General features: G+C 53.5%; 11 protein-coding genes across 11 annotated transcripts; 5 read left to right on the forward strand and 6 right to left on the reverse strand.

Annotated features, from left to right (window-relative positions):
* Positions 1-129: 129 nt before the first annotated feature.
* Positions 130-553, reverse strand: BDP55DRAFT_722268 (RNA polymerase II transcription subunit 31 mediator; the record flags this gene model as incomplete). The annotated part of the gene is made up of 2 exons (XM_060578579.1): positions 130-405; positions 464-553. The coding sequence occupies 2 exons, from the start codon at positions 551-553 to the stop codon at positions 130-132; spliced, it is 366 nt and encodes a 121-aa protein (XP_060436749.1).
* A 2,626-nt stretch (positions 554-3,179) lies between these two features.
* BDP55DRAFT_688957 (uncharacterized protein) lies at positions 3,180-4,866 on the forward strand (the record flags this gene model as incomplete). The annotated part of the gene is made up of 2 exons (XM_060576691.1): positions 3,180-3,406; positions 3,507-4,866. The coding sequence occupies 2 exons, from the start codon at positions 3,180-3,182 to the stop codon at positions 4,864-4,866; spliced, it is 1,587 nt and encodes a 528-aa protein (XP_060436750.1).
* A 430-nt stretch (positions 4,867-5,296) lies between these two features.
* Positions 5,297-6,073, reverse strand: BDP55DRAFT_722270 (ribonucleotide reductase inhibitor-domain-containing protein; the record flags this gene model as incomplete). Its single annotated transcript, XM_060578580.1, has 1 exon — positions 5,297-6,073. One exon carries the CDS (start codon positions 6,071-6,073, stop codon positions 5,297-5,299), a length of 777 nt encoding a protein of 258 aa, XP_060436751.1.
* A 2,169-nt stretch (positions 6,074-8,242) lies between these two features.
* BDP55DRAFT_688958 (ribosomal protein S27-domain-containing protein) lies at positions 8,243-8,815 on the reverse strand (the record flags this gene model as incomplete). Its single annotated transcript, XM_060576692.1, has 3 exons — positions 8,243-8,425; positions 8,532-8,594; positions 8,813-8,815. 3 exons carry the CDS (start codon positions 8,813-8,815, stop codon positions 8,243-8,245), a joined length of 249 nt encoding a protein of 82 aa, XP_060436752.1.
* Positions 8,816-9,409: 594 nt separating this feature from the next.
* BDP55DRAFT_722272 (phosducin family protein) lies at positions 9,410-10,242 on the forward strand (the record flags this gene model as incomplete). The annotated part of the gene is made up of 2 exons (XM_060578581.1): positions 9,410-9,474; positions 9,525-10,242. 2 exons carry the CDS (start codon positions 9,410-9,412, stop codon positions 10,240-10,242), a joined length of 783 nt encoding a protein of 260 aa, XP_060436753.1.
* A 950-nt stretch (positions 10,243-11,192) lies between these two features.
* Positions 11,193-12,835, forward strand: BDP55DRAFT_625258 (leucine rich repeat family protein; the record flags this gene model as incomplete). Its single annotated transcript, XM_060571443.1, has 2 exons — positions 11,193-11,713; positions 11,758-12,835. The coding sequence occupies 2 exons, from the start codon at positions 11,193-11,195 to the stop codon at positions 12,833-12,835; spliced, it is 1,599 nt and encodes a 532-aa protein (XP_060436754.1).
* A 139-nt stretch (positions 12,836-12,974) lies between these two features.
* BDP55DRAFT_625259 (RNA 3'-terminal phosphate cyclase/enolpyruvate transferase) lies at positions 12,975-14,430 on the reverse strand (the record flags this gene model as incomplete). The annotated part of the gene is made up of 2 exons (XM_060571444.1): positions 12,975-14,164; positions 14,238-14,430. 2 exons carry the CDS (start codon positions 14,428-14,430, stop codon positions 12,975-12,977), a joined length of 1,383 nt encoding a protein of 460 aa, XP_060436755.1.
* Positions 14,431-16,183: 1,753 nt separating this feature from the next.
* BDP55DRAFT_6671 (uncharacterized protein) lies at positions 16,184-17,013 on the forward strand. Its single transcript, XM_060575153.1, has 2 exons — positions 16,184-16,476; positions 16,538-17,013. The coding sequence occupies exons 1-2, from the start codon at positions 16,330-16,332 to the stop codon at positions 16,970-16,972; spliced, it is 582 nt and encodes a 193-aa protein (XP_060436756.1). The 5' UTR covers positions 16,184-16,329; the 3' UTR covers positions 16,973-17,013.
* Positions 17,014-17,907: 894 nt separating this feature from the next.
* On the reverse strand, positions 17,908-18,534 carry BDP55DRAFT_625260 (uncharacterized protein; the record flags this gene model as incomplete). Its single annotated transcript, XM_060571445.1, has 2 exons — positions 17,908-18,205; positions 18,260-18,534. The coding sequence occupies 2 exons, from the start codon at positions 18,532-18,534 to the stop codon at positions 17,908-17,910; spliced, it is 573 nt and encodes a 190-aa protein (XP_060436757.1).
* Positions 18,535-21,841: 3,307 nt separating this feature from the next.
* BDP55DRAFT_538595 (AhpC/TSA family protein) lies at positions 21,842-22,582 on the forward strand (the record flags this gene model as incomplete). The annotated part of the gene is made up of 2 exons (XM_060567962.1): positions 21,842-21,951; positions 22,033-22,582. 2 exons carry the CDS (start codon positions 21,842-21,844, stop codon positions 22,580-22,582), a joined length of 660 nt encoding a protein of 219 aa, XP_060436758.1.
* A 633-nt stretch (positions 22,583-23,215) lies between these two features.
* On the reverse strand, positions 23,216-23,688 carry BDP55DRAFT_625262 (uncharacterized protein; the record flags this gene model as incomplete). The annotated part of the gene is made up of 2 exons (XM_060571446.1): positions 23,216-23,438; positions 23,495-23,688. The coding sequence occupies 2 exons, from the start codon at positions 23,686-23,688 to the stop codon at positions 23,216-23,218; spliced, it is 417 nt and encodes a 138-aa protein (XP_060436759.1).
* Positions 23,689-25,671: the final 1,983 nt, after the last annotated feature.

A 25,671-nucleotide genomic window follows, 5' to 3' on the forward strand; every position in this document is an offset into this window, starting at 1 on the left:
GTTTGCGCGGCACATCTCTTGGGCGCCCAAGGCTTGTCATCCCAATCCATGAAGGGATATAAGTCGATCGCCGTGTTTTCGTGTACTCCCAGAACCGAAGGCGCATTCCGTTCAAACCCTTCAAAAGCCTCACGCATCGCTCCGGTGCCAGTCGACCGCAGCCCGCATCCCGTCGTCCATCAGCCTCTGCACGAGATCGGGACTGATGACATCCTGTCGGAACTGCTCCTGCTGCAGGAGCTCGAGGTGCTTGAGCGTCGGGCCGGGGTACATGAGGTACTTTAAGTACGGCGGGCGGGTCCAGTATTGCAGGTAGGCGAGGTAGGCAACAAAGTCGGGGCGTGTGAGGAGTTTCTGGGTCGCGAGATGGTTCAGGTAGAGGGGGTTCGCGAGGGATTGGACGAACTGCGCGCGCGCGAGGAGATTAGCAGGAACTCTTGAGAGACGGAGTGGAGCATGTTACCTCAAGTTCGATTTCGAATCGCGTGTAGCCGCCGTACACTGGTTCATTGTCGGGCGGCGGGGGCGGTTGGTCTGGTACTGTCGTCGTCATTGTCGCAATTGATGGTGTGTTCTGCGGGATGCGATTGTGAAGTTCGGGGAGATTGAAGTCGGTGGATGAAGTGGGAATTGGATCTGGAGCTTGGACAGGGGTCCACAACTTGCTCCTCCAACAGCCGATGGACAGTGACAAAACGGTTCTTAACGGAGGTACCTTGGCTTAATCCAGCCAGTCTTGCTCACTCTTGAGATTAAATCCAACTCAACCCTTAGCACAACGGAACTCAGCCTTCACAAGACGTGGTTATTAATTTGGAGGAATTAGACTGTAACAATCTGTTTCTTTGATATAGAAGCTAGTCAGCTTGGTAGCTTTCTCGGGCCACTTAGGTCTCCTGCCATCAAACTTTCATACGCAGTAGTTTCCGCGGGGAAGCCGCAAGGTCCCCTGCACCTCAACACCGCTCACTTATATCGATCGTTTGTATGTGTGTAACTACCTAGGCAATTGACAATTCTACTACTACAAATTCAACGAATTTCTTTCAGCGAGCCACAATCGATTGAAACATATCTCAACATTCCTAGTGATGAATGCATTTCTGAGATACCAAGGAAATGGGTGACGAGAAAGTCCGATCAGGCCCTTCCTCATCAACGTAGCCCTTGATGCTACCTCACTGGGTTTCTTGGAAATATTATGTAAGGAATACACTTGGAAAAATGCATAGAACCGATATGTTAACCTGCCCCTTTGGCTTATGGGGAGAACATGAAGGACCTAGAGCACTTAGTCGCCAACACAGGGGTCACTTCAGCGACCTGCCTTACAAAGCTGAAGTACCACAGGGAAAAGCCAATGTGCGTAAGGTTGACGAAGCGTATCTGATATTTGATGCTCCAGCGGAGCGGACCAGCTCGGCGAGCTCACGAGGTAATATATACTCCCGCCACGTCTCTATCCTAGCGATTTTACCCTCTAACATCTCACAGCCGGGAGTATGGGACTACAAGATCGATCGTGTCCCAAACGTTACCCAATAGCTACCAACCGAGAAAACACTAATATTATATTGGTACACGTATGTTGACGATGGCAACAGCACACTCGTGGAGGCCACAGATCTGATCTGTAAGGAGTGACTGATCCACGGAGCCCGAAGAACCAACATTGAATGAAGAAGTCGAGCTCATGATGTGCTGAGCGGCAGATCATTCTCTCCCGCTGGCGTCCAGGCATATTACCTTGGGCGTTACTCTCATTGTGTCTTTAGATATTCTGAGAGAATGAGTGCCCGAAGATGCGATAGTGAGAACCCATGACCAACTGGCCTGTTCAGTTAGAATGTGGCTGGATATGTTAGCTATAAGATTGTTAGTATGAGCTTTTTCAAGTCAGAATTGGAAGTATGAGGGAACAAATCGCACAAGTCGGCCAAGGGAGCGGAAATCCACTCCACTCAAGGGCACATCTTCCTATTTATATCTATAAAAGGGAATGTGTATTTTATAGGTACTTAGATTAGCCAAGATACCCAACCCAGTGATAAATACGAAAACCTTCTTAATCTCAGATTCCACAAAAAGGAAAGCAGGAGGGAGGGGGATAACATATTGTAGAACTCACGTCCCTGCCCGGGATCGGCCAGAGCGCCCCTCAGTCAACCCATACTCTGACTTCATTGAAGTATATGTTTACTTAACCACTACACCACGCACACAGCTTGACCTGACCCGTCAACCCAGACGGAAGCCGCTGTGCTAGTAACGGGTACGACGCTGAGTTGGTATGTATACCCTTAGGGTAGGGCCAGATCATTGGAGGTACGTGGCGGGTCTCGTGGCTGGATGAGAAAGGCTGAAGGCGTTGACCGATGATTCACCCAACGGATCGCGTTCAGGTCACCGCATGCAATAGTCCTTCTGGATCATCTCAAGTCGCATACTGTGCGTACAGTGCCATAGTGTTGCCGTTCCGGCAAATTACTCTAGCATCGTGGTCTAGCATGAGACAACACAGAGCTCGGAATGAGAGGAGATTCGCTGCAACTCCAAGATTCTGTCTCTTTAAGCCTTCTTCATTCTTCTTTTTAGACCAAATCATAGAATAACATGGTAGTCATTATCGGAGAGAGCAGAATGCAGTGTCATAATGAGTCAATATACCTCTAATCCTCTCGACAGTTCTAAGATCAAGTTGGTACGTATTTAATGCAATCTATTGTTCAGTGAAAAGTAACGAAACTGCAATGATTGGGCTTTATGACCATGATTGTTTCCAACAACCAACAAAAATTTGCAGCTGATGCCCCAAACGAACTTCAGGCGTTTAATATTGATTGAGCATGCCCGGCATACGATAGTGTTAGTATTGACGTGCTCCTGAAGACAGGACTGGATGTCGGAAAAGCAGCTTCAATGTCCCGAAGCCAGTCGGAAGGCTTTAGCCCGACGGCGCCGTTAACGCGGACCCCACTGAATAAAGACATTTCTCCACTGAAAAGTTAGGGATCAGCGCCAGGAGGCAGAAGCTCCAACCAGGGGGAAATTTCGCGACTCGTCGTCACCTTTCCCGAACACCAGCGCTGCACTAGAATCACGTCGCCAACTTTTCCTTGGCCCAATCCAAAGACATAGGCCTGGGCCCAGCGCAATAGCTCCAAAATCTCCTCGAAAGTATGGCCTCGAAACGTAGCTACGATGCCTCCGACGGCAACGACGTCGCGCAGCCCGCGCCCAAACGCAACAAGAACAAGGCGCGCGACCACCAAAACGCACATATCGACCCGACATGGGGACAGAAGTACGTCTTCTCGTCCGCCGCGGGCTCGACGACGGTGCCGGTAGACCCGGAGCTGGATTTTGAGGATGACGGAGATGCCATGGCGTATCTCAAATCAGTGAGGTAAGGAACCGCTCCCCTTTCCACTAGACTGTCTTCTTCCAATGTGCTGAACTGGTCTTCGAAGTAGCGCAAGGTGATGCTGATGTGGTGAGTATTCTAGGACGCAAGCAAACGGCATACCGCACCTACTCGTCGCGCCAAAAGTCCCAATCGGCCCGCAACTACCGAGAGAGCTCCAGTACGATGACGGTCACGGCGAAGACGCAGAGGAGGAGAACCGCGATCGCGACATCTACACCACAGGCGAGGGCGACTTCAGAGGATACTACGCCGACGGCGCATACACAGCACGACCCGACAACTGGGACAAACCACACACAACCAGCCACGGCGACGAAGTAGAAGAGGGCGAGTGGCCCGGCAACGAAGGCCTCTACGATGACCAAGACCAAGACAGCGATGCCGGAGGAGACCCCGAGTCCGCCATCCGCGAAGCCTACTTCGTCGCCATCCTCACCCGATTCAACATCCTCCGCAAAACCCTCCACTCCACCCCGCCCCCCTCCGCCGTCGCTGCCCTCCACCCCGGATCCCCCCACGACTTCCGCGTCGGTGCCTTTGCGCCCAAATCAGCAACCTACACAACTTGGTCCAACCGCCTCCGCGACGCGGACCCCTTACCAGCACAAGTCGCCTCCATGGACAAAGAAGGCGTCCTACGCGTCCTCCGCGTCCTCCTAGGCGGCGGCGCGTTCCTCCGCCGCGGGAGCGAGATGAAGGAGCGCACGAGCCGGTGGTTGTGGGCTTTGCTCGCGCGGCTGCCGGAGCGCGGGGAGATGAACCATGTGGAGGTTGGGTGGGTTCGGGATCTGGGGCGGCGGGCGGTGCTGATGATGCAGAGTTTGGCGGATATGGCGGCCTTGAGGGATGCGTTGGAGGGGGAGGGGATGGATTTGGGGGTGAATGATGCTGTCGATGAAAGTTCTGATGATGAGGAGGCGTTGAGGGAGATGGAGGTTGATGAGAGGGATGGGGAAAGGGAGGGGGAGGGGAGTGGGGAGACGACGCCGAACGGTAAGGGTAATGTCCGAGTCGTGGCCTCGAAGCGTGAAGAAGATCAAGTCGGTGATGGCGAAGTCGAGGACAGAGAAATCGACGACGACGACCAAAAGTCAGAGCCAATGGACGTCTCTGAAGACGGCGAAATCGACGAAGGCGAGATCGTGGAAGAAGAACCGGCACCAGCACCAGTTGAAACGCTCGAGGAAGCGCGCGCTCGACTCCTTGCCCAGATAGACACTGCCGCAGCCGTCGAGGATGCGCCGTCCGAGGCACCATCAGAGGAACCCATCGCGGAGGAGGCTATCCCAGACGGCGAGGGCGATGGTGAGGACGTAGCGGATCAGCTGCGGGCGCGGATGAACATGCGGGCCACGCTCAACATGATTCTGACCGTCGCTGGTGAGTTTTACGGGCAGCGCGATTTGCTCGAGTTCCGGGATCCTTTCACAGGTATGTAACATCAAGCAACGACCTTGAGCGAGGTAAGGTCAACGGATGGAGGGGTTCCGAGAGATCTTCTATCAAAAAGGGACTCGAATTTGCTGGGCCGCAAGGGGTCCGGGGTAACGTGCTAGCCTATGATACCAATACAATAAAAACACAATGGCGCAGACCATTAGCCATAGAAAGAGGCGTAGTACAATCCAGACTATTCATACCACCAACGAGCAAGAGACGACAATCTTTCTCGCGGTTCCTCCACGCACCATACTGAACAAATGTCCTCAAAGCAGCTCTTGCCGAGTACAAGTGAAACAGAAACACGCTCCGTGATTCTCTGCGACCTAAACTCCAGGCGCCCACTTCCGTACCGTCTCGGTACTCAGAACAATATCATAGCATGGAATTCACTCCCTTCCAAAAACCGCATAGAGGGAGCCCTCTCCCCTATGCGTCGCTCATATCAGTGTCAGGCGTGACGAGGAACTCCGCGTCTTCGAAATCGTCAAGGACGACGTTCTCCTGTCCCAGCCTAGTCTTCACACCGTGACGGCTCTTCCTCGGGACCGCCAGCGGACGGGCATTTGCCCATCCAGACGGTGCCAGGCTCCGCGGGCTCACCTCGCCCTCCAACCACGCCGCGCGGTCCGCCCACATCTGAACCGGCTCGTCGCTCTCCTCATCGTGAGCAAAGAAGCGCTTCTTGCTCCGTCCGTCGCTGGCCGTGCTCTCGACGCTTTCCACGCTCTCTTGGGAGCTGCACAGGCCCGGCATATCGTCCAATCCAGGCACGCCGCCACCGTTCTCGTCCTCGTCCTCGTCGCTGCTGGAGTGGACCGGCTGGCTGGATAGGCCACCGACCTTGTTGATGCCGCAGAAGGGCAGGAGTTCGCGCTGGGAGGCGGCGCTGCGGTTGCGGTGGGTGTTGCTGGTGGTGGTCGTTGTCCGGACGACGGGGGTGCGGCGGTCCGTAGCGTCGGTCCACAGCTTGAAGCTGCTGTAGGAGCCCGTTTTGTAGCCCTCCGGCACGGACTTGCGAACGCGCATGCCGACGGAGAGGAGGTTGGATTGCACGTCTGAGGGGATGGTTTCTTGGATGTTGGGCGAGGGACCGGCTGGAGGAGGAGCTGGGCCGGATTGGGTGCTGAAGAAGGAGGTGATTTGGCGCTGGGAGGGGTCGCTTGATGCCCCGGCGAAGGGACGTTTCGTTCTCGGGGCCGACATGGTTGCGTGGTCGTTGAGGAGATCAAGAATCTGGGTTGACGTTCGCACTGTCGGCCTTTTGAAGAGGTCGGAATTGACGTTGAGGAAGAAGTGAGGTTCGTTTTGGTGGCTGTGGTCCAAGCGTTGATTTCTTTTGGGTCGGCGCAGGTGAAAGTATCGTGAGATACGGGAGTTCGGTAGTGTAGAGTGGAGAGTTCCAATTCGTCGTCCAAAAATAGTCGGAGGAGATGGTAATCCTAGAAACGATCGCAAGCGAGGAATGACGTATAGAAGCGAGAGGAGATGTCGTGGAAGAAAGATGAGCGGGGGGGAGGGGGGAATAGAAGCGGTTGGGAAGATGATGGGAGATTAAGTTGATATGAGAGAAGGGGGAAGGAAGGGTTTGGTGGACTGGTGGTGGTGGGGGATATGACGGACCTGGGCCGCTGCTAGGTCGGGCGGTTTTCCAAGGTTGCAAGCCTACCAAGAGAGACGGAGGGACAACGCATGGGACATCCGACGATCCGCGGCAGCTGCGATTAGGCGAAAGAAAGCGCGTCTGGGCGTGTTTTTTCGCGAGACTCGCGCGGCCTGAACCCACTAAAAACCACTTTAGCTGCGCTGGTGGGGGACCATGTGCCCTGAAACTGACATTGACCGGCGGATGATTGGCGCCCCTGCGTTTCCATTCCCCCTTCCTTGGTTTCTTCCAGGTTTGCTGCTCCACGGGCCATACTCCAAAGGACGGGAGCCCGTTTGACAACGGGCGACACGGCCTTTTCAGCATCGGCCGAGAGGGCAAAGGAGGCGGAGTTGTATCTCAGCTGTGTTTTGTGTTGTATTCAGCTTTCGAACAATGCTTCTCATGATCATCGTTTCTCGATTCCATTCTTCGTCTTTTTCAGCGCCTGTAGGTGCAGTGTGTCCAGCATTGGCTTTGGATATCATGGTGCCAATTGACATGCCACTGCAGCAAGGTGACACATTTGATAGGCGATCATCATTGAGAACGGTCTTGATGTGCGCCTCCATCGTCCAATTGAGGCAACACACAAACAGGGCAGTATGCAGGCCGTGAGGAGAAGGAAGCTCTAGCGGTGTAACAGCAAAAGCGTTGTTCATGGCTCAATTCTTATCTTGTTCTGGTCTCAAGTTTCGGTATGTTTCCTATGGGTAGACGTCTCGTTCCATACAGAGACAGCTGTCAAGGCATCCCTAGACTACTACAACTCCGAGCCCCAGAGTGAAGCTCTACAATTTAGTAAGGTGTGCCATTGACACTGTCATTATGTTGCGGAGAGCATTGTCGCACAAACTTAAGATATGTCTGACGGTCTAGCCTCTTGGAGAGCCACGGAGAGGCCGGTGAGCTGAAACAAATCTTATGGTCGAGACACACAAGCCTACCATCACATCACACGAGCATCTACTTCGCCAGCAACTTCAACATAGAGAATAAGTGGGCGCCTGGTGGGGGCCGTCACAGATCCGTCAAGGTACACGCGAGCACGTCACTTCACCACATCAGACACATCACGAGAAAACACGATTTCAGAGGCCGGCCGGGGCGTTTGTGGAAACCATTGAATTTCGCAAGCAGTGCTGATTCCTCCGAAACTCACTGCACTCCGGGTATGAAGCGATCCTCAACCAGCGGTTCCACGTCCTCACGTCCAGGTCATCCCGTGGACCACCCAAACGCTCATGCGGAAAGCCATTTCCAGCTGTCCACCCCCCATGCAGAGAGACGACATAAAAACTCCCATTGTGTCGTGTACTGACTGAGCAAACGCAACGCATCAGAAGAGACGGGCGTCGAAACAAGACAGAGTAGAGGGAGTGTGTGTGGTGAGCGATTGGTTGCCTTTTTGATTGTTTGTCGGCCGCGCGAGGAAAGAGAAGAAAACTGAGGAAAAGATGCGTCGATTGGTGATGCAAAGGATATCCGGAGACCCCAAACGCCCCTGTGTTTTTTGGTCAAGAGATTTTTTGGAAGCTCCATCTTCTATCCGCAAAGGTGTCTGATTATGTTCTGTTCGAAGACAGCAGACTCTAAGAGCCCGTGCCAGGGTTGTCTATACGCCCATGCCCAGGTCGCTTGCTTTTGCAGATCCGAGATGTCCCACCAGTGATGAACCGTCCAAGTCGTTAATACCCAAGGGCTAAAAGAAAACCGTCGAGGCGAACAGTTTACTTTCTGCGGAAAGAGCAGCCCTCAGTGAGTCTCGCCTTACCACCGGTAGGCTGGCAGAGGACGGTGGTGCATCCCTGGCAGATGACGACGGTCTGGGCGTGGGAGAAGACGGTGGTGATGGTGAAGCAACCGGGGCACTTGACGTCCATGAAGAAGGAGCGGGGCGCGGGCACAAGGGTCTGTCCAATGTGTGAGCGTCATCATCTTCTTTTTCACCATGTCCATGGTGTGGAGGGGTAAAGGTAAGGTGTAGATGTCGTGAAGGCATCGTGGGTATTATCGTACCTTGAGCTTGTGCTTGCGGGCCTCGGCGGCCGGGGAGGGGTTGAGGAGATCAACGGCGAGAACCTGGGGGAGAAGCCATCAGCATGATGGTTCCTTCATCAAATATCGCATGCGCAATCGTCGTGTCCTTCCTCCACAGCCCAGCCGTAACCATCTTTTCCTTCTCTTGCTATGATTTTTTTTCTCGCCACTCGCGTGTTCCCAATGCGGTCGGTTTGTTCGGATTTCGTTTCGTCGGGGAGGAAGACAACATCACACGGGTGTTGCCAGGCATGAAATACCATAGCAGCAGGAGGGCCTTACCATCTTGACTGATCTGTTCGAGAATTGATTGATCGGTTATCGGATGCGAGTGCTGTCGGGCTTGACGGGAATCTGGTGGTGTTGAGAGAGCAGATTGTAGCACTCGCAAAAGAACGGTGATGATGGGGTGGTGGAATTGTGAGCCAGAGAGGGGACCCGTCCGCCAAAAATCCTCTCTCCGACGACCCACATTAAAAATTTAGGGGAGGACAGTGTGCCGAGGAGGGCTGGATCACGGGACCTGACGCCTACACTTCTGCCCCGCCTGTGATTGGCTCTAGACTCGCTGCCCCTACATCTTACCTAATACAAGCGCGTCCGCCAACAGCTTGGTGAGGGCGGGGTGTCAGTGTTGGGCTGGCCGCTGGTCACCTTCAGCCGTTTCCATGTTCCATGTCATTCTTTCCAGGCAGTTGGGTACTTAGGCATCTGCGACATTAACCTGTAGCCTGAAGTCACTGGCCATATCATTGATAGTCGCATCCATCAACTTACATTGAACTTCTGACTATCATCAATCACCCCTCTCTCGGACTCATTTCACCCACAATTGTCGCACACAAAACACCGTCACAATGGCAGCGCCAATGGACCAGAGGATACAAGTACCAATCGATGATCCCAATGCAGACACCGAGTGGTATGTTATCTCACGACAACTACTCGGCGACTCCTGACACGTGCTGCCAGGAACGACATTCTCCGGAAACATGGCGTCATCCCAGAGAAGCCTCCCAGTCCGACACCTATGATCGAAGAGGCCATCGCCGAAGGACGCAGATTAGCGCATGAGAACCGACTGGAGGGCAAGGATCTCGACGAGCTGGACGAGCTGGAGGACGACGAAGATGAGGCATTCCTGGAGCAATATCGTCAGCGCAGGATGCAGGAGCTCAACGAGCTTACCAAAAAGGCTCTCCACGGCACCGTCTACCCGATTTCGAAACCCGAATACTCGCGCGAGGTCACAGAAGCGTCCAACAACGGTCCGGTCTTTGTCAACCTGACGTCATCGCTGGGCACAAACGTCGAGTCCCGGGTGCTGTCGGAGCTGTGGAAACAGGCAGCGCAGGAATATGGAGAGGTCAAATTCTGCGAAATGCGCGCGGACAAGGCCATCGAAAACTACCCCGAACGGAACTGCCCGACGATTCTAGTCTACAAGAACGGCGATATTGCCAAGCAGGTCGTGACACTGATGCAAATGGGAGGCGTCAAGGTGAACATGCTCCAACTTGACAACCTGCTGGTCGAGGTAGGCGCTGTACCTGAGACGGACATGCGCGTGGCCAAGCGCCGGAGGCAAGCAGACGACGAAGAGGAGGAGAGGGCGATGGGCAAAGGCATCCGGCAAGGAAACGTGTCAAAGACCAAAGGACACGACAGCGACGATGATGACTGGGACTAAGAAATGTCCTCGAATTATCAGCGCGAGTGCCCCGTCATGGGCGGAAGTGGCACGGATGGTATGGATGGGAAGCTGTTGATACCTTGATCATCCGTAGGATCTACAGTACGCGCAACTTGACTCATTATGAGTTTTGCGTCACCATTCTTGCGAAGTAATGGCACTTGCAGGCCTCATGAGCCTTCCTTTTACACTGAGGTATCATGCTCTGCAAGACGAAGCTCGGCCTTTCAAGACTTGCCTCAATAGAAAGGTTCAGGCCGCACGTCGGTGCGAAATTGACACTGCACAAGAACCAAAGTTTGATCACCATATTCCTCTCGACCTCTAGGCGAAAATGAGATGGAGTGCGGGTTGAAGGAGAGCAATTTGGGCAGCTGGTGCTGAAGTGTCACCACATGAAGAGGGGCTAATCTTGGTTCCTGGATTTCGTGCATCTGATGCCCCGCGTGTTACCGCTGCGGAGACCCTGAAGACTGAAGATAACGGCTATCGATTGGCGTGTGCATGGGTGGAGTCCAGGGTGTTCCTGACTCCCGGGGAAAAAGCAGGCTAGGCCTGTTTGGGATAGCAGCTTTTCAATGCGGGAGGGCCACTGTGCAGAAGTTGGTCGCGTCCAGACGTAAACAATGCCCTTTCACGGCTTCTTGAAAGACAGAGCAAGTTGATGATTCCGAGGTCTTCTCAGCTTGAACTTTAAGAACACTCAGAACTTAGTACAAGGGTGTTCGGAGCTATCTTCGGAGATCGTGTGAGCGGAATACCCCTGTGGGACTTGATCCTGGCCGAACGCGTTCGACCCCCCCACTTGCGTCACGACGCGCTGTCCCACTCGCGGGCGAGGGTCGTGGTGGCGGGCCTCAGACGGGAGCTTCCCAATCTCTTGATGCCGGCTACCTCGCACACATTGCAGACTCGTTTCTCTTACATCTCTTTTCCAATCTTTCGCCATGTCCGACGAACCCAGTCTTCCCAGTCTGTTGCCGTCCATCTCATGGAACGCCCAGACCCAGAGTTTTAGCAACAATCCGAGAAAGCGGAGGTACAACTTTAAAAGCCACTCTGTCGCGCCTCCATCATGGTCCAACTCCAGTGACCCTGCCGTCTTTTCCAGCGATGACGACCCAGGTCTGGACAACTATGTCGAGGGACGGCGAAAGAAGAAGAAGTACGTAGGCTCTTGGTTCCACCAGCAGCCTGCATCTTCCGACTCTGCAACCGGAGAGCCGCGGCCAGCGCTGAGGGGCAAGCGAACCTTGAAGCGTGACCTGGACAGTGGTGTCTGGATGGGCAGCGACAGCACGGATGGCGACGAGAGCGTGATGATGCCCGATATGCCGACCCAGTCGAAGCTTCCTCAGATCAGCCGAGTGATGGCTCGGCGGCGCAATGTCATCTCGACCGAGGAGCTGGAAGCGCGGGAGAGGGTACAGCAATGTCTGGACTCTGGAACCGAGTACATTGATCTATCGTGAGTGTGCGATCCATTGCAGAGACCTGACTAGATCTGACTAGAAACAGCATGATGGGCCTCAAGACTCTCACCGATGCTACTATTCGACCCTTGTCCGAATTCTCCTGCATTCCGGTCGTAGCTGAAGGCGTGCCATTCGAGCAGAAGGATCCTGCTTTGCAGCTGTATCTTTACCGTAACCCTCTGCAGCGGCTGCCAGGGGCGATATTTGATTTGGAGCACCTGACAGTGCTTTCCCTGCGGGGATGCCGACTACGAGAGCTGCCTCCTGCGATTGGCAAGATGCGAAGTCTTCGCACCCTGAACCTCGCCCAGAACCTGCTTAGATACCTCCCGGCTGAGCTTCTGGATCTCATGGCAGCTCCCTCCGCCTTGGAAGAGTTGCTTCTGCAGGGCAATCACTTTTTCCAGGCGGCTGAGCGACCTGTCCTGGCTGACTTGGAAAGTCTCGAGAGCGACGCTTCGGGAGGCTCGGAACTGGCCGAGGCATGGAAACCTGGGTTTGACGGTGTTGCAGGCAGGTTCTTTGTGCGGTCCCCGGTCCACTACCTCGATAGCTCGGGCTTCTCGCACTCTGACTTCCGCCTTGATCCTGAGGGAGTTATTGTGCAGACAGAGCGACTGGAGAACGCCGGGGACAGCACGTCACTCATCTCCCCACCGTCATCGGCACCCTACCACTCCAAGTCCGCTGGAAGAAGCGTTTCGAGTGCAAAGGGTAGCCGCGTTCCCAGTTTGATGGAACTGGCGTTGCGCAGCGCTTACAAGAGCTCTGACCTCTGCGAGCTGCCCGACTACATCCCTGATTCGCTGCCTCACTTGCAAGCCCTCCTTGAGCGTGCTGCCGACCAGCGAGAGGTCGGCGGGCTTACCTGTTCTGCGTGCAAGAAGTCCTTCGTGGCACCCACAACACAGTGGCTGGAGTGGTGGCAGGTTTGCCTCGTTGAGAGTAGGCAACCCCAAGATGGCCACATCGTTAAGGCTCGTCCATGGACGGACCTGGATGAAGAGAACGAGGGGGCTGTTCCGTTCTTGAGGAGAGGGTGTTCGTGGAAGTGCGGCCCTGCCAGTCTGAAGGAGGGACAGTGGACAATTGCTCCCGCTGACAAGGCAGAGTGAGGACTGGAAAATCAAAGTTTGTTTAGGGGCATCTATTATATGGCGCTTGTCGTTGGCATGGAGTTGGAGGCAGACTGATTTTGCGTGCTCGAGTCCTTTCTACTTAGGTTCCAGTTGCGTTATTCGATATCCAGTTTTCTTAGCTGAAGCTCGTTCCAACACCTTTGCATACCGTCCCCTTGTTATACCATTCCACCGTAGGCAAGATCCCCGACGCCACCCATCTCGCCGTCTGAGCGTGCAAGCTGCCGTATCCGAATGGTTTATCCGTCTTGTCCTTCCTCATCCTCTCTAGATCCAACTGCGCCATGTCTTGACTCGCAACATTCACGTCATCACCACTGCCAGCTTTCGGCGCAGCAGCACGCGGGAACGACGTCGTCCCCTCCGCCAAAGCCTGGAAGATGACGAGCTGATCTTGCAGGAAATTGTCTATCGTTGAGCCCGGTGTCGAAAGCTCATCGACGAGTTTCGAGACAACACTGCGGCTGATTGCCCCGACAACATACGACATGTCAGACGATCTATGCTTCCCATGACAGGCGTGCCTGCGCGGTGGCCCAGACACGTAATCGTCCCTGCCCCAACATAACGTTCCGGAGGCGTCGCGGGCTACGAGGAGGACGTATGTCCGCTTCTCATTGTGAGAGTCCTCAAAGGGCTTGAAGGTGATTTTGGCATCGGGGAAAGCGAGTGCGATGTCCTTTGCCAGTGTCTCTTGCAAGGGAGCCTCCGAGTCTGAAGGGGCGATCATTGTGACGTCTATGCAGTGCACCACGTCGCGAAGGCCGGTGGGTGTGCCTTCGTGTGGGTTCTTCGGGGCAGAGGTCTGACGTAGAGTCTGACCTGGCTTGAGAGGATGAATCGTGAGCACGATGGAACCCTTGCCCTGCGGACCTCTACTCCATCCGCGCCTCACCAGTTCCCGGCCGACGTGTACGCCCTCGAACGAAGATTCTAGGCGCGGGATGAGGACTTGGTCTAGGTACTCGTACGAGAGCGAGAAGTCTACATTCGTCCCGCCCTGGATTTCTAGCTCTGTGGGTTTGGGCTTTGGCGTCGACGAGGTATCGCCGGTGGGCCCAGCGTCTGCGTCTCCGCCCGCGAAGAGAAGAAAGGGGAGGACGGCTTGGATAATCAGCAGCGTGCTCGCCGCGGTCGTGTCCGCCACGATCTTGATCTTGCGGGACTTGTACTTGTCTAGAGCGGCGGAGGGCGGTAGACGGGGGTTGAAAGTCAGGGTACTGCTGCCTACGGATAGGCCTTCTACCTCTGCGTCTGTTGCTTCTGCTAGCCAGCGGATCGCGGTGACGTGTTGTGCTTTGAGACCTGTTTTTTGTTGGTGTTAGTTTACCACGTTGGTTGAGACTGGGCTGTGTATGAATGAACGCGTGGTGCTCACCGCCTCCTTTTCTGCTGCCTTCGCCTGTTTTGCTGCTACGGCTTCTTCCTCCATCACTCGAATGACGGTTGCCGCGCACATTGGTGATGCGTACTGGTTGGGTTGTTACTGCTGCGAGGGCTATGGCGACACGGACTAATTGTCCACCTCCTTCTCCGGTCCGCCCGTCGATTTCGATGGGCTTGCGGGGCATGTTATTGCCGGATTCAGAGTGATTGAGTATATCGCCAGACTAGAAGTATGTTTCAACGAGGGTAAGCTGGCTGCACCAGTGATTGGGTGTGTTCCAAGACCTGTCGGCACGACCGTCTCACGTATAGCAAAGTCTCCGAAACCTAACGGCTTGAGTGAGATGTGAGTGATGCGATTGAAGTAAATAGATGAATCATGAAATGGCCTCGATGAGTCTTTATGAGAACATGAGGTTGAAGAACCTGGCTGAATAAGGCATGTTGATGGAGATACCGTCCGCTTTGAGCTCGAACGCCTGTTGACTCACACACCGAAGGGGTATTCGCGATCTTCCAATGTTGGTACAGTCCACTTGCACGGCCCCTGCGCCGCCAACTGGAGCGGCTAATCACAATGAAGGGACCTTTGCAAATAGGCAATTAGGCTTCCGTCAATTGATCCGACATGAGTCTGATCCTTCGTAGAAGGAATGTTGGAAGGAAAATCTTTTCGCATCCGTCTACTAAAACTAGAGACTCAGCCCCTGAGTGGGATGCTTACGAGGTAAAGTGAGGCAACGCTTGCATGTGTGTCCTGACGGATCTCGTATGTCCCGATACAAAAGAAGCCTCAATTGCTGATTTCTGATAAAGCCAGCGCAAACCGGTCTCTTTCATACCCGTGGACATCTTTTGTCATCAAACGGTTTGGTGCATTGTTTACCCGTTTGTAGCGCTAAGTTCCTTCCTTCCCTAGGACCTTGTTTAATGAATGACACCTGCCCCTGCAAACAGACAAAGTTTGCCCCGGCGTCAAAGGTCCGCCTGCCATCGGGGGCCGCTTTGACCTCGCCGACTCGCCGGAGATTATTTCAACTTCACCTCTTCTTTCCCTCAAGTCCTCTCGAGGCCTCCTGAGACTACATTTCTCGTCATTGTGTCTTTGATCCACGATACTGGCCATAGCACAGGCTACATCTTCAGCGCCGGCTTTTTTCTAGGCTCTACCGACGCACCCACGAAGATCTTGCTGCAGAGACAGGGGTTCACAGAGCCAATCATCGCTGTTCACCACAGCCTTTTTGAATGGTGTGCACCGCATTCTCAGGGTCGGCGTACAACCGAAAGGTAGCGGTTGTCTTAGCTGCGCCTTACAAGAATTACGAGGCCTCGGTCTCTGGCCTTACGAGATACCTCGGCAAGGCCTCTTCTGTGTAACTCGCGGACACGCGAGGACCGACTGCCGACGCTGCCGGAGGGAACGACTTTGAAGATAAGTAGAGAGGACGAATAAGTCGAGAGATGGAGGTGAGAAGCAAAAGAATCGGGAAGACCACTCAGCCTTCGATATAGAGAGCGACACATGGTTTTTATAAGCCACAGACTCCACGTAGTCTGCCCGGGACCCGACGGATTCTGATTCGACCAACGCAACTCGATGGCCCCAGAACAACCCTAAGAAACCTAATTGCAGCCACTCAGTACTCCAAGGCAGCATGGCATCAAGACGACGCATCTTAGGCTTCAATGCAGGACACGACAGAGCCACGCTGGGTGACTCACCCGTGTGACTACATAGCGGGGAGTCAGGAGAGTATAAAGACTCGGCCTACCTGACAAACATGTCGACGTCCCAGAGCTTGTGAGGTATGTGGTACAATTCTGTGGATCTACTGATCAAAACGCGTAAAGTGACGTTTAGTCAAGACAGACTAGGAGAAGCAAATGGACTAGCAGCCAACTTTCCAGAAGCTAGACTTTTGGCGAAGGCCACATCAGCCTCAGTACGAATAACAACTTCTTTCCGTTCACATAGTCATAGAATCAGCAAATGGGACACGAACGAACAGATACTGACAAGATAGAGAATCTGCCACTACCCGTGCTCTAGGAAGGCAAGGACGTGGGGTGGTGGGGGGTCGATGAACACCCAGGCAACAATGGTATTTGAATGCAATCACATTCACTTCGATCTACATAAAGCCCCTTTTACCTTTGATTCATGTCAGTATTGGGTTGGACGGAGCAGATGGATGGCACTTCAAGTTTGGATACGTGAATTCTCTATGGTAGGTGCATTCTTGTCCTTAGTTTCATCCGTCAATCCTTACTTCCGCAAACAGAACTCAGAGTCCGCTTGCCAACCAAATTCGGCTTCCGGTGATCCACCGGAACCTCTTGCGGGATCCTCTCAACTACATCTCTTGTCTAAGGAACTTCACGTTTCTTTCTGCTATCACTTCAATCATCGCGCTCTCTGAGGATTTCTCTAGACTTGCAAGGGACCCTGACTGCATCGCAAAACGGCCCAGGTTTCTTTTTCACCGGCACAGCCGAAACCTCATGCATCTACAGAAAGTTCAGCCAATCATGGAGAGCGACGCTCGTCGAGACACAGCGCAGATCGGGGCCGAAGGGTGGCATACCCGCTGCAGCCGGGTCCACAGCCCGGGAGATCTGCATCGGAGGGCCATATCACGATTCCATTCGATTAGACCGCCACCCGTAGTGCCGTCGCACTGCCTCGAAGATTTCCTTGGATTGGAAATTAACCCTACCAGGTAAGTCGCTCTAGATTCCCTTCAATACGTATGTCAATGGCGATAATGCGAAGCCGAGACCGACCATGGGGGCAAAGGGGCGAATTCTAGCAGAGGGGGGACGGGGCTTTATAACAACAAGGTGGCACTGGCGACTTCTCACACGAGGCAAGACAATGAATGATTCGACGTCGACAGCCATCAAAACAAGCTGCTTCCTTGCCTGACACGTTGCGCAGAACAATAATGCCCTCCAAGCAAGTCAAGACGGTCTGGGCATCAAGGTCATAGTCATTGAAACAAGAAAACTGATCCATGTCACCATGGTCTGATTTCGCCCTCGGCACTGGAAATCGACAGCAAAGAACGCCTCATTGTTGTGTCTGACTCAAGCCGGCTGCCCCGAATGAAACGTTGCTCATCAACATGGAGAAACCCTAGAGTTATAAAAGCCCTAGGTCATCCTGCTTCGCACTTCAGTGTTTTGGATTCGAAGTTCAAGTATGGTATATTGCAATACGGAAACTCGACGACATGATCAAGCAAGGACGCCTCCTGCCCGAACAATGAATCAAAACAGTCTAACCGAAGCCAACTCTAAATCGACAACTCATCTCGTTACATGCGATAACCACCGTCTTGGTATGCATTGTATTGTTTTCTTCTGTCAATGCTCTCGTCTTTATCATTGTCTTCTCCGTTTGCCCTTGCGGGTGTTCTTTATTACAGATGTCGAAGTGCATTTTTACTCAAAGAAACGCTCTATCAAACAGGGGTATAACATCGATGAGGTCGAAAGGAAAAGAATGGAGTGGATGACGATGATCAACAAAAGTTTGTGATCATTGGTTCCTATGCCTACAGAGCATGTCAGTCCGGGTATGGAAGCGACTAGTGGACCACTACCTACTCTGCCTCAAGCGATGCAAGAAGTACATATTCTGCCCGACGCCTCTACTCTCACCGCCGGGAAGACCGACTGGTAGTATCCCGGCGAGATGATGAGCTATTCTGGCGGCTGCTGCTTGGGATGTCCAAGTCATCGTTGAGCTCTGTGGCATAGGGATACGTCTGTGTCGACGGGGGCCGCTGGCCGTAGCCGGACACTAGAACATTGACATCTCTGAGCACCGCATCGTGGTTTCGCTGAGGTGGCTGGGCACGGGATATCGGCAGTCCAGGATGGCCTTGAGAGTAGGCTTGTCGCTCTGCCGGAGACCAACCTGGTTCTTGCAGGCGTGGCTGATTATTGGAACTACTATCAACATGTCAGAGTCACTCTTCAAGATGAGGACACATGGTGCACTCTTACCCAAAGCTGCCAGCTCCAGAGGCCTGAGAGTCGTTTGAGCGGTAAGAGTTGGCGTGGTTGCCCGCCTGCTGCCCGTACCCACTCTGAGATGGGCCGCTTGATTCCGGATACCAGTTTCCAGACCCGTTTGGACGAGCGTAGGACCCAGGATTTCCGTGGCTGCTTCCCATGGAGGAGTGCTGGCCATAGGAGTAGGAGGCCGATGATGAGGAGTGGCTGCTCGAGACATGAGACCGCTTGTTTGATGCCGAGTGAGTTTTGTTGCTTCGAGTCATGTTTGGATTGATGAGTACGTGTGGGAATGTGTGGTGTGAGTTGGATCTTCTGTCTTGGTGAGTAATTTCGTCAGGCGAAGCCGTGATATTTAAGGTGTTGTTGGAATACTGGTGGTACGCTTATGATTCTATATCGACACAAATGCGGACGCGGGGTTCTGAGGATCAAATAGGGGCCTGAAAGAATAGGAGTCACCCAAGGCAGCGACGACTAACCTTTGGCACTAGTCACTCCCCAAGCCGCAGACTTTGTCAACTTATTCTACTTCCTAGGACCCGTGCCGCCTTGTCTACTCGCCTCCGGGGGGCCGTGCAGACAAAGACAGCGGGGCCGGCTTCTTGCCAAGCTATCATCCGGCGGTGTTGTCACCAAGGTAGCTGACGTATCGCTCTCAGTTGCACGGCCTGAGTGTATGGATGCCATGACTAGGTAGCGAGCGTGGGTGGGTAAGTTCGTCGAGGCGACAGTGGTCGCCTAGGATGGTTCGCAAGGGACGATTCCCCTTTGGGCCCCCGAGCTGCTGACAGGAAGACAGATAATTGGTCGCGCTGAACGTTCGACACGAAGTCCTGGGCTGATGGGACTAGTTCTTAGACGAGTCTAGAACACGCGGAGCGAGAGACTCGCTCGGGATGCCAGAGAGGAGGAAAGAGAGGAGGCACCAACTTGTGGCCGAAAGACCGCCCACCGCTGTCGAAGCTTGCGGATAGCATCATAGTACCTGGTTAGGCCCAGCTGGTGCCTAGGATCCAGCTCGAGCACCGCCACACGGGGCAGGGCCTTGGAGGCTTGGGCACCCCGGAAGCTGCGAGTCGGCCCACGAGAAGAAGCCCGGCGGAGTGCCTCGGTGAACAGTCATGCTGCCGCTGCGGCGATGCATCTCGTGGCAGAGTCAAGCAAGAAGGTCGGGACGGGTGGCGAATATTAACTGCGTCAGAACAGACACGATGGCGGACGGGCGAAGTTCTTTATGCCCTCAAGTTTGCATTTGTTTGGCGAGAATGCGGGGTACATCACGCGTTCACCGGTGGAATGCGTGAATGGACGTTGCAGCATGCATTCCAACAACGCATACCTGCATGCACAGTACTGGTGGTTGGAACTGTCTTGGTAGAACCATGATCACCCGCACGACGGCTTATCTTGCGGAGAGAGTCACCGACTGGCAACATTATGGAAATCCAGTCTCAACAACGAAAGCAAGGGGAGATTCGTTCAGGTGCTGTCCGCTTCCTTCCTTACGCCCTGACAGCAGAGACATAGTTTACCTGTCTGCCTTTACCTAACATCGAGAGCCCAGCCGGCACACTCTCGACTTCGCCAGGGTCAGCCATTCGCTTACCACGAGCTCCATCTCACTGCTTAGACACACCCTCATAGCACAAGTGCACAGCCAGCAAGGCCGAATACGAGAGCATCGTCGTTAGGCTGAATTTGGACGATTGTACACTAAGAGCCATCGAGTCTCGGTGTCCAGCACAGAGCAGGCTGCAGGATCGGAAACCCTGTGCCCTGTCAATCAGTTATCTCTCGTCAGGGTGCTACGGTGTGCTACGGCGTGCTACGGCGGACTTGAAGACGACAGAGAAGCGCCCGCAGCATTGTACAGAAAGCCTGGGCTCAGCATGCTGATTTTTTGCCCTTCACTACTGTCAACCCACACACACATACTGTGGGTGCGCTAGACATGTTGAGCGAGCAAGCAAGGTATGGTACATCGTCATCACCGCCATTGCATGAACACATTGGGGGGAGGGTCATAAAGCGCAGCAAGCAGCCGTGTTCTGCATTGATCCCCAATGCCCACGTTGATCGGGCGTCGAGCTGGGCTGAATCGTCCCTTGTGTCACTCGTTGACGAGCTTCGCTGAGGGGAGACAGAATTGGAGAATGAGATTGGGGGCCGGGGGGCCACCCCGCTCGATGGCCTTATGTCCGGCCACGGCGTTCCGATCGAACTCGGCTTGCCCAGTGATGGATGTGGAAATTAACACCTAGACATCAGATCAGAGGCTGCCAGACGTCCACCTTAGGCTGATTGAAGCTTTGAAATGTAGGGATGTGCAACTGGATATGCTTGGAACGAGGCCCCCGAAGGACTAGACATGTGACAAGCACGACATAAGCTGATTTTGGACCCCAACGCGCCTTGGGAGAATCCGGCAACGCCAACTCTTCTTGACACGAGAGTGTCTATGGTATGTGGTATTCATGAGCCTAACGAAAGCCTTACCTTTATTTCCTCTGAAATAATCTGAAGTAGTGCGGAACTTGAGAGTTGACCGAATTTATGAAGCAATGCTTCCTTTCGGCCTCGCTCCCTACATGTACCATTGGAGGCTGGCTTGTTGGCACTGTTCTTCCCCGGCAGTTTGCAGAAGCTGAGAACACATACACACACCTGCAGCTTGGCGAGCTTATGTCATTCAAGATTACTCCTCAATCTTTTCGGCGCTTAACTCCTGAGAGCCTGGTTTCAATCTCACAATTCATCGTTATTGACAATCAAGCTAGGCATGGGGCAACGTTGAGTGGGACCAGATTCTCAGGGCAAGTATGAAAGGATGATAGCCGCCATTCGATAGAGAACTTTGCTATCTACATGCGCCCCCTACTATCTGATGGCGACGCGCCGTGTTCACGAGATGCTGTTAGGAAATGTCATCTAGCTGGGAGCCCTTTATGTGGTAGGGCGAACATGGTGAAGCATCTAGGCACGACAAGCCACAGGTGCTTCAGCCACAGCACAGCACAGCCACGCGACGTCGGCAACAGCGGACAACGTCGGCCGAGAAGCTTCAGTTTCGACAACGACAGCGGGTTGGGCAGGAATACACGAAAGATGACTGAATCGATTGGAAACTTTTAAAGGCTTCATTCTCAGTAATAAGGTACGAAAACTAATGGCTGCTCTACTCACGGCGCGATTTCGAGAATGCATCTGTCACTCGACCACGCGAGCTCGCATCTCACGATGGACAAGAATCAAGATCTTATCTCTGACTCCACTTAATTCAAAAGTCTAAAACACCACCACTCCAAACGCGACGCGTCGAGAGCACTTTAACACATCACGCCATGACGATAACCGAAATGAGATCATGGAGCAATCTGTGGATCAATTGATACAGAAAAGTATCCACAACTTCCGGGATCTGAGTCGGAAGCTTGAAACATACGGATAGATAAGGAAAATTTCCGCCTCCTGGCGCAAAACTACCGACACTGTCATCATCTCATCCACCATAGCTCTCCTCCTTCCCGTTCCACCTTCAAATCCGCAAAGATACACGTTACTGCCGTCACCATGTCTTCTACCGCCTTCGTTCAGCGCCCTGCTCCCGCCTTCAAGGCCACCACCGTCTTCCCCGGCGGCGAGTTCAAGGACATCCAGCTGTCCGACTACCTGGGACAATGGTATGTGGACACACCCTGAATTAGGCGTGCCAAAACGGCGGCCGAAAATGAGACAACCTAAAGCTAACATACCTTTGCTAGGGTCGTCCTCCTCTTCTACCCCCTTGACTTCACCTTCGTCTGCCCTACCGAGATCATCCAATACAACGACGCGCTGCCCCGTTTCAGCGCCATCAACACCACCGTCCTCGGCGTCTCGACCGACTCCCACTTCTCCCACCTGGCCTGGACCGAGAAGCCCCGCAAGCAGGGCGGCCTCGGCTCCGACCTCCAGCTGCCCCTCGTCGCCGACAAGTCCCACAAGATCTCGCGCGACTACGGCGTCCTGATCGAGGAGGAGGGTGTCGCGCTTCGCGGCCTCTTCATCATCGACCCCAAGGGTATCCTCCGCCAGATCACCGTCAACGACCTGCCCGTCGGGCGCAACGTCGAGGAGACTATCCGCCTCGTTGAGGCTTTCCAGTTCACCGATGAGCACGGCGAGGTCTGCCCCGCTGGATGGATGAACGGCAGCAAGGGCATGAAGGCTGACCCCAAGGGGAGCTTGGAGTACTTTGCCGCCCAGGGCGAGACCAACGGCACCAACGGCCACACCAACGGCAACGGCCAGAAGAGAGCGAGAGTCGAATAAGTATCCTTTTAAGTGGAGAAAAAGTGGTGAACGAGAGGACGAGTGTATAGACTAAAGATGTAGAGACTAGACTTGTAGAACATTAGAACTACTACTGCAGACATAGATGTAAAAACTACCACACTGGCTGCAACAAGCGGCAGCGGATTTCCCCGCGCCAAAGATTACCAGTCCCCTGATTGGCATCCAAGCAAGTGTGACGTGATGTCATATCGGGGATTAATGTAAGCTAAGGTGCTTGACTAAGGTGCTCAAGGGTCAAGTCAAGCAGAGGGCCGTGTCGGTGTAGACCCACCGGTGCCATCCCAGACCCATGTGTCCATGATCAGAAGCTTGAATTGTACGAACAGCAGTGTTGACCTGACTTACAACTACTGTAGAAAACAGCTATGCTATGCTGGGCAGGAAGGGGCGTTGTGGATGACGTGAAACACAGTAGTACTAAGTATACATAAAAGCATTTTACAGACACAAGGAGATACCGTCGAAAATACGTGCAATCTGCCATGCAGAAACAAGAAAAGACCCAAAATAAAAGCAGCCCGGCATTCGTGTGTACCTTGACAAAACGCAATGGTGGTTTGCTCAACCCCCCTTGACCTGGTATCTTGACCTCCACTCCACCCTACTAGGCTACTTCTGCTGGAATGACTTCAAAGTCTCCTCAATCTTTTTCTTTGTCTCCTTCTCATGTTTCCTCCGGGAAGAATGCCCACCCCTGCGCAATTGCTCTCGATGTCTTTGTTCCCTCTCTTGCTTCTTTACATATTTGGCCGTTTCTTTTTCTCCAGTGCGAGTGGAAGAAGAAGCATTGGTGAAATTGTCATCGCCATAAGGGTCGGTTCCTCCGTGGAAACTATGACCATGTGTGAGCAAATATCTTAACAACTGAGGAAGAACAACGTTGACTACCTTCCAGCTTCCGCTGTGTTGTCTGCATACTGATGGTAGCTTGGGCGTTGCTCGACGTATTGGACTTGGTGATATTGCTGAGTTGACGTCTGGATTGCGTTCGAGTAGGATGATTCTGTGTAAGGATACAGTTTTTCATCGTTTGCATTGTAGTACTGCCGGCCGTCTGTGCCGTAGTGGATAGGAGTCGACATGACTGCAGGATGAAGCGAGAGGAAGAAAATAATTGTGTTCTTGAGTCAAGAAGCCGCGTGGCACTTATTCGAAGAATCGTACTGAAGCAACGATGACCGAAAGGACGGTTCGTCATCGCTCGACGAAGCGTCGCCATATTTATAGTCCGATGAGTGGCACCAAGCTTGATGTGTGTCCGTGACAACCTTGAGCATTCTGTCTATCCATCACCAGGATCTGTAAAGCCCTTCCAGACATGGGTGATCGTACTCGAGCTTCGACATCGAATCGGCAGAGCAAGGCTAAAGGCTCTTGCCATGGATGAAGGGAAGTGTCGTTTGAGATTAGGGATGATCCCGGCCTCTTGTCGGTGTGCGAAAGCGTCGAGCTTCCTTGAATCAAATGTGCTAAGAAGGGGCAGTACCCGCTGCCAGGTTGATAGGTCAGTTCTTGCAAAAGGCAAAGGCAGAATTCAACGCAAGACAACGGAGGCTTACTGGCGCATGGGAGTTGATCAACAGCTTCATTTTTAGGTGCACTGGTAGCACTGCCGAGGCAGACTACTGCGGCCCTTCGACATGGTATTGCATGGTAGAAACCTACCCCCTGACCAAATCACTCTGCTAGAGAAGGGCCCGTCTTGCTATTTGCAACAACAAGGGGGGACGAGTGTTCACCGGTTGCTGACATTTGTGGACCGCCAAATCGCTTGCTCTATTATGACGGTACCCAGCCACAGGTAAACGGAGTTCTGTGCCGCAGATGAAGGAGCCGTGTTCGTTCCCGGTGTTGATGCTCTTCCGGGGGTATAGTAGGTTCGGAGAAGAATAACGGCCAGTGCGGGGGGTTCACCGCAAAAGAACCACCGAGCCCTCCTTGGTGGTGATACCCTCGATGCCGAGCCGTTGTGGAAGATGGAGAGTCGGGAAGGCCGAAGGTGAACCTGGAAAGATAATTTGGGACAACCTGGGGCCGTTGGGGTCTAATAACGAAGAACAGCAAGCATTCGGTAAGCTCTGCAGCCAGCGACCCGGATGTTGGAAAGAAATCAGTCGATCTTGCAGCAGGCTGGCGAAGGATCTGTGTTGGCGCCCATCACATGGATGTTTTCCTCCCTGCTAATGTAGCAATGAGCGGCTGGTAAACCCGACTCTGGATAGTCTCCCGGGCAGGGAACACGGAAATCTTGAAACGAACTTTCCATCAGCAGCTGCCATCCTTTGCGCCGGGAATAGTCAACTGAAAACATTGATCGTTAATGGTGTAGCCTGCAGGCATTGCGATCAGGGGGAGTACCAGACTTGGCCATGGTGGCACAGCAAACGGCAGAGCAAGGCCGTCTTAACTGACCGGCGAGTTACAACTGCCTGAAGCTCCCTGGGATGTTTGCGTCGTTGTAAGGAAAGTCTTGTTGAGTACATCTCAATCTTCCCCTCCAGCCCTCAGGCTGAATAATGGCAACAACCACGACGATCTTGCATTTGCTATTCCCCGCATCGATATCGAGACATGTCTCTCAACAACAGCTACGCGCGTGGGAGCCGTCGATCTAGCTCATCTTAGCGTTCCAGCTCCGCAGGCGCCTCAGCTATCTGCAAGTTTTCGGAGATCCTGCCCTCTGTCGGCAGGCTGGCATTCTCAATCGGTAGACCGATGTGACATGAGCAAGGAGGTTGAAGGAGACACAAAAGTTAGAGTTGATCATTCATCCTGGGAGCGGGAAGCCCCAGTGCCATGCCATCGGGTTTCTTCCTCCAGATTGTTTCAAGATCAACGAGGGTGCCTTTTTTCCGTGGGTCGGAATATTTTACGACTGTCCTTTTCTGATGCGATGTCTAAATTCCATGTTGTTTCCAGGAGAACGGGCCGCGGTGTATCAAGGGAGCCACGGGCCGGCCGCCGCTAATTATTGCGTGCCGAGATGAAATGTGGAATAGACGCAGGCAAAGGAGATCAATCACATTTATCGATTTCTTTTTGAACATAGCTGAGCTCTCTCAGGC

The sequence above is a fragment of the Colletotrichum godetiae genome (assembly GCF_030913485.1).
Source record: "Colletotrichum godetiae strain CBS 193.32 chromosome Unknown BDP55scaffold_1, whole genome shotgun sequence".
In the NCBI taxonomy this organism is placed as follows: Eukaryota; Fungi; Ascomycota; class Sordariomycetes; order Glomerellales; family Glomerellaceae; genus Colletotrichum; species Colletotrichum godetiae.

Excerpts from the sequence above, each read along its gene's own strand:
- BDP55DRAFT_6671 (XM_060575153.1), top strand. The coding sequence starts at position 16,330 with ATGAACACCCAGGCAACAATGGTATTTGAATGCAATCACATTCACTTC. Across the intron at positions 16,477-16,537 it reads GGATACGTGAATTCTCTATG|AGTCCGCTTGCCAACCAAAT; the intron begins GTAGGTGCATTC and ends AACAGAACTCAG.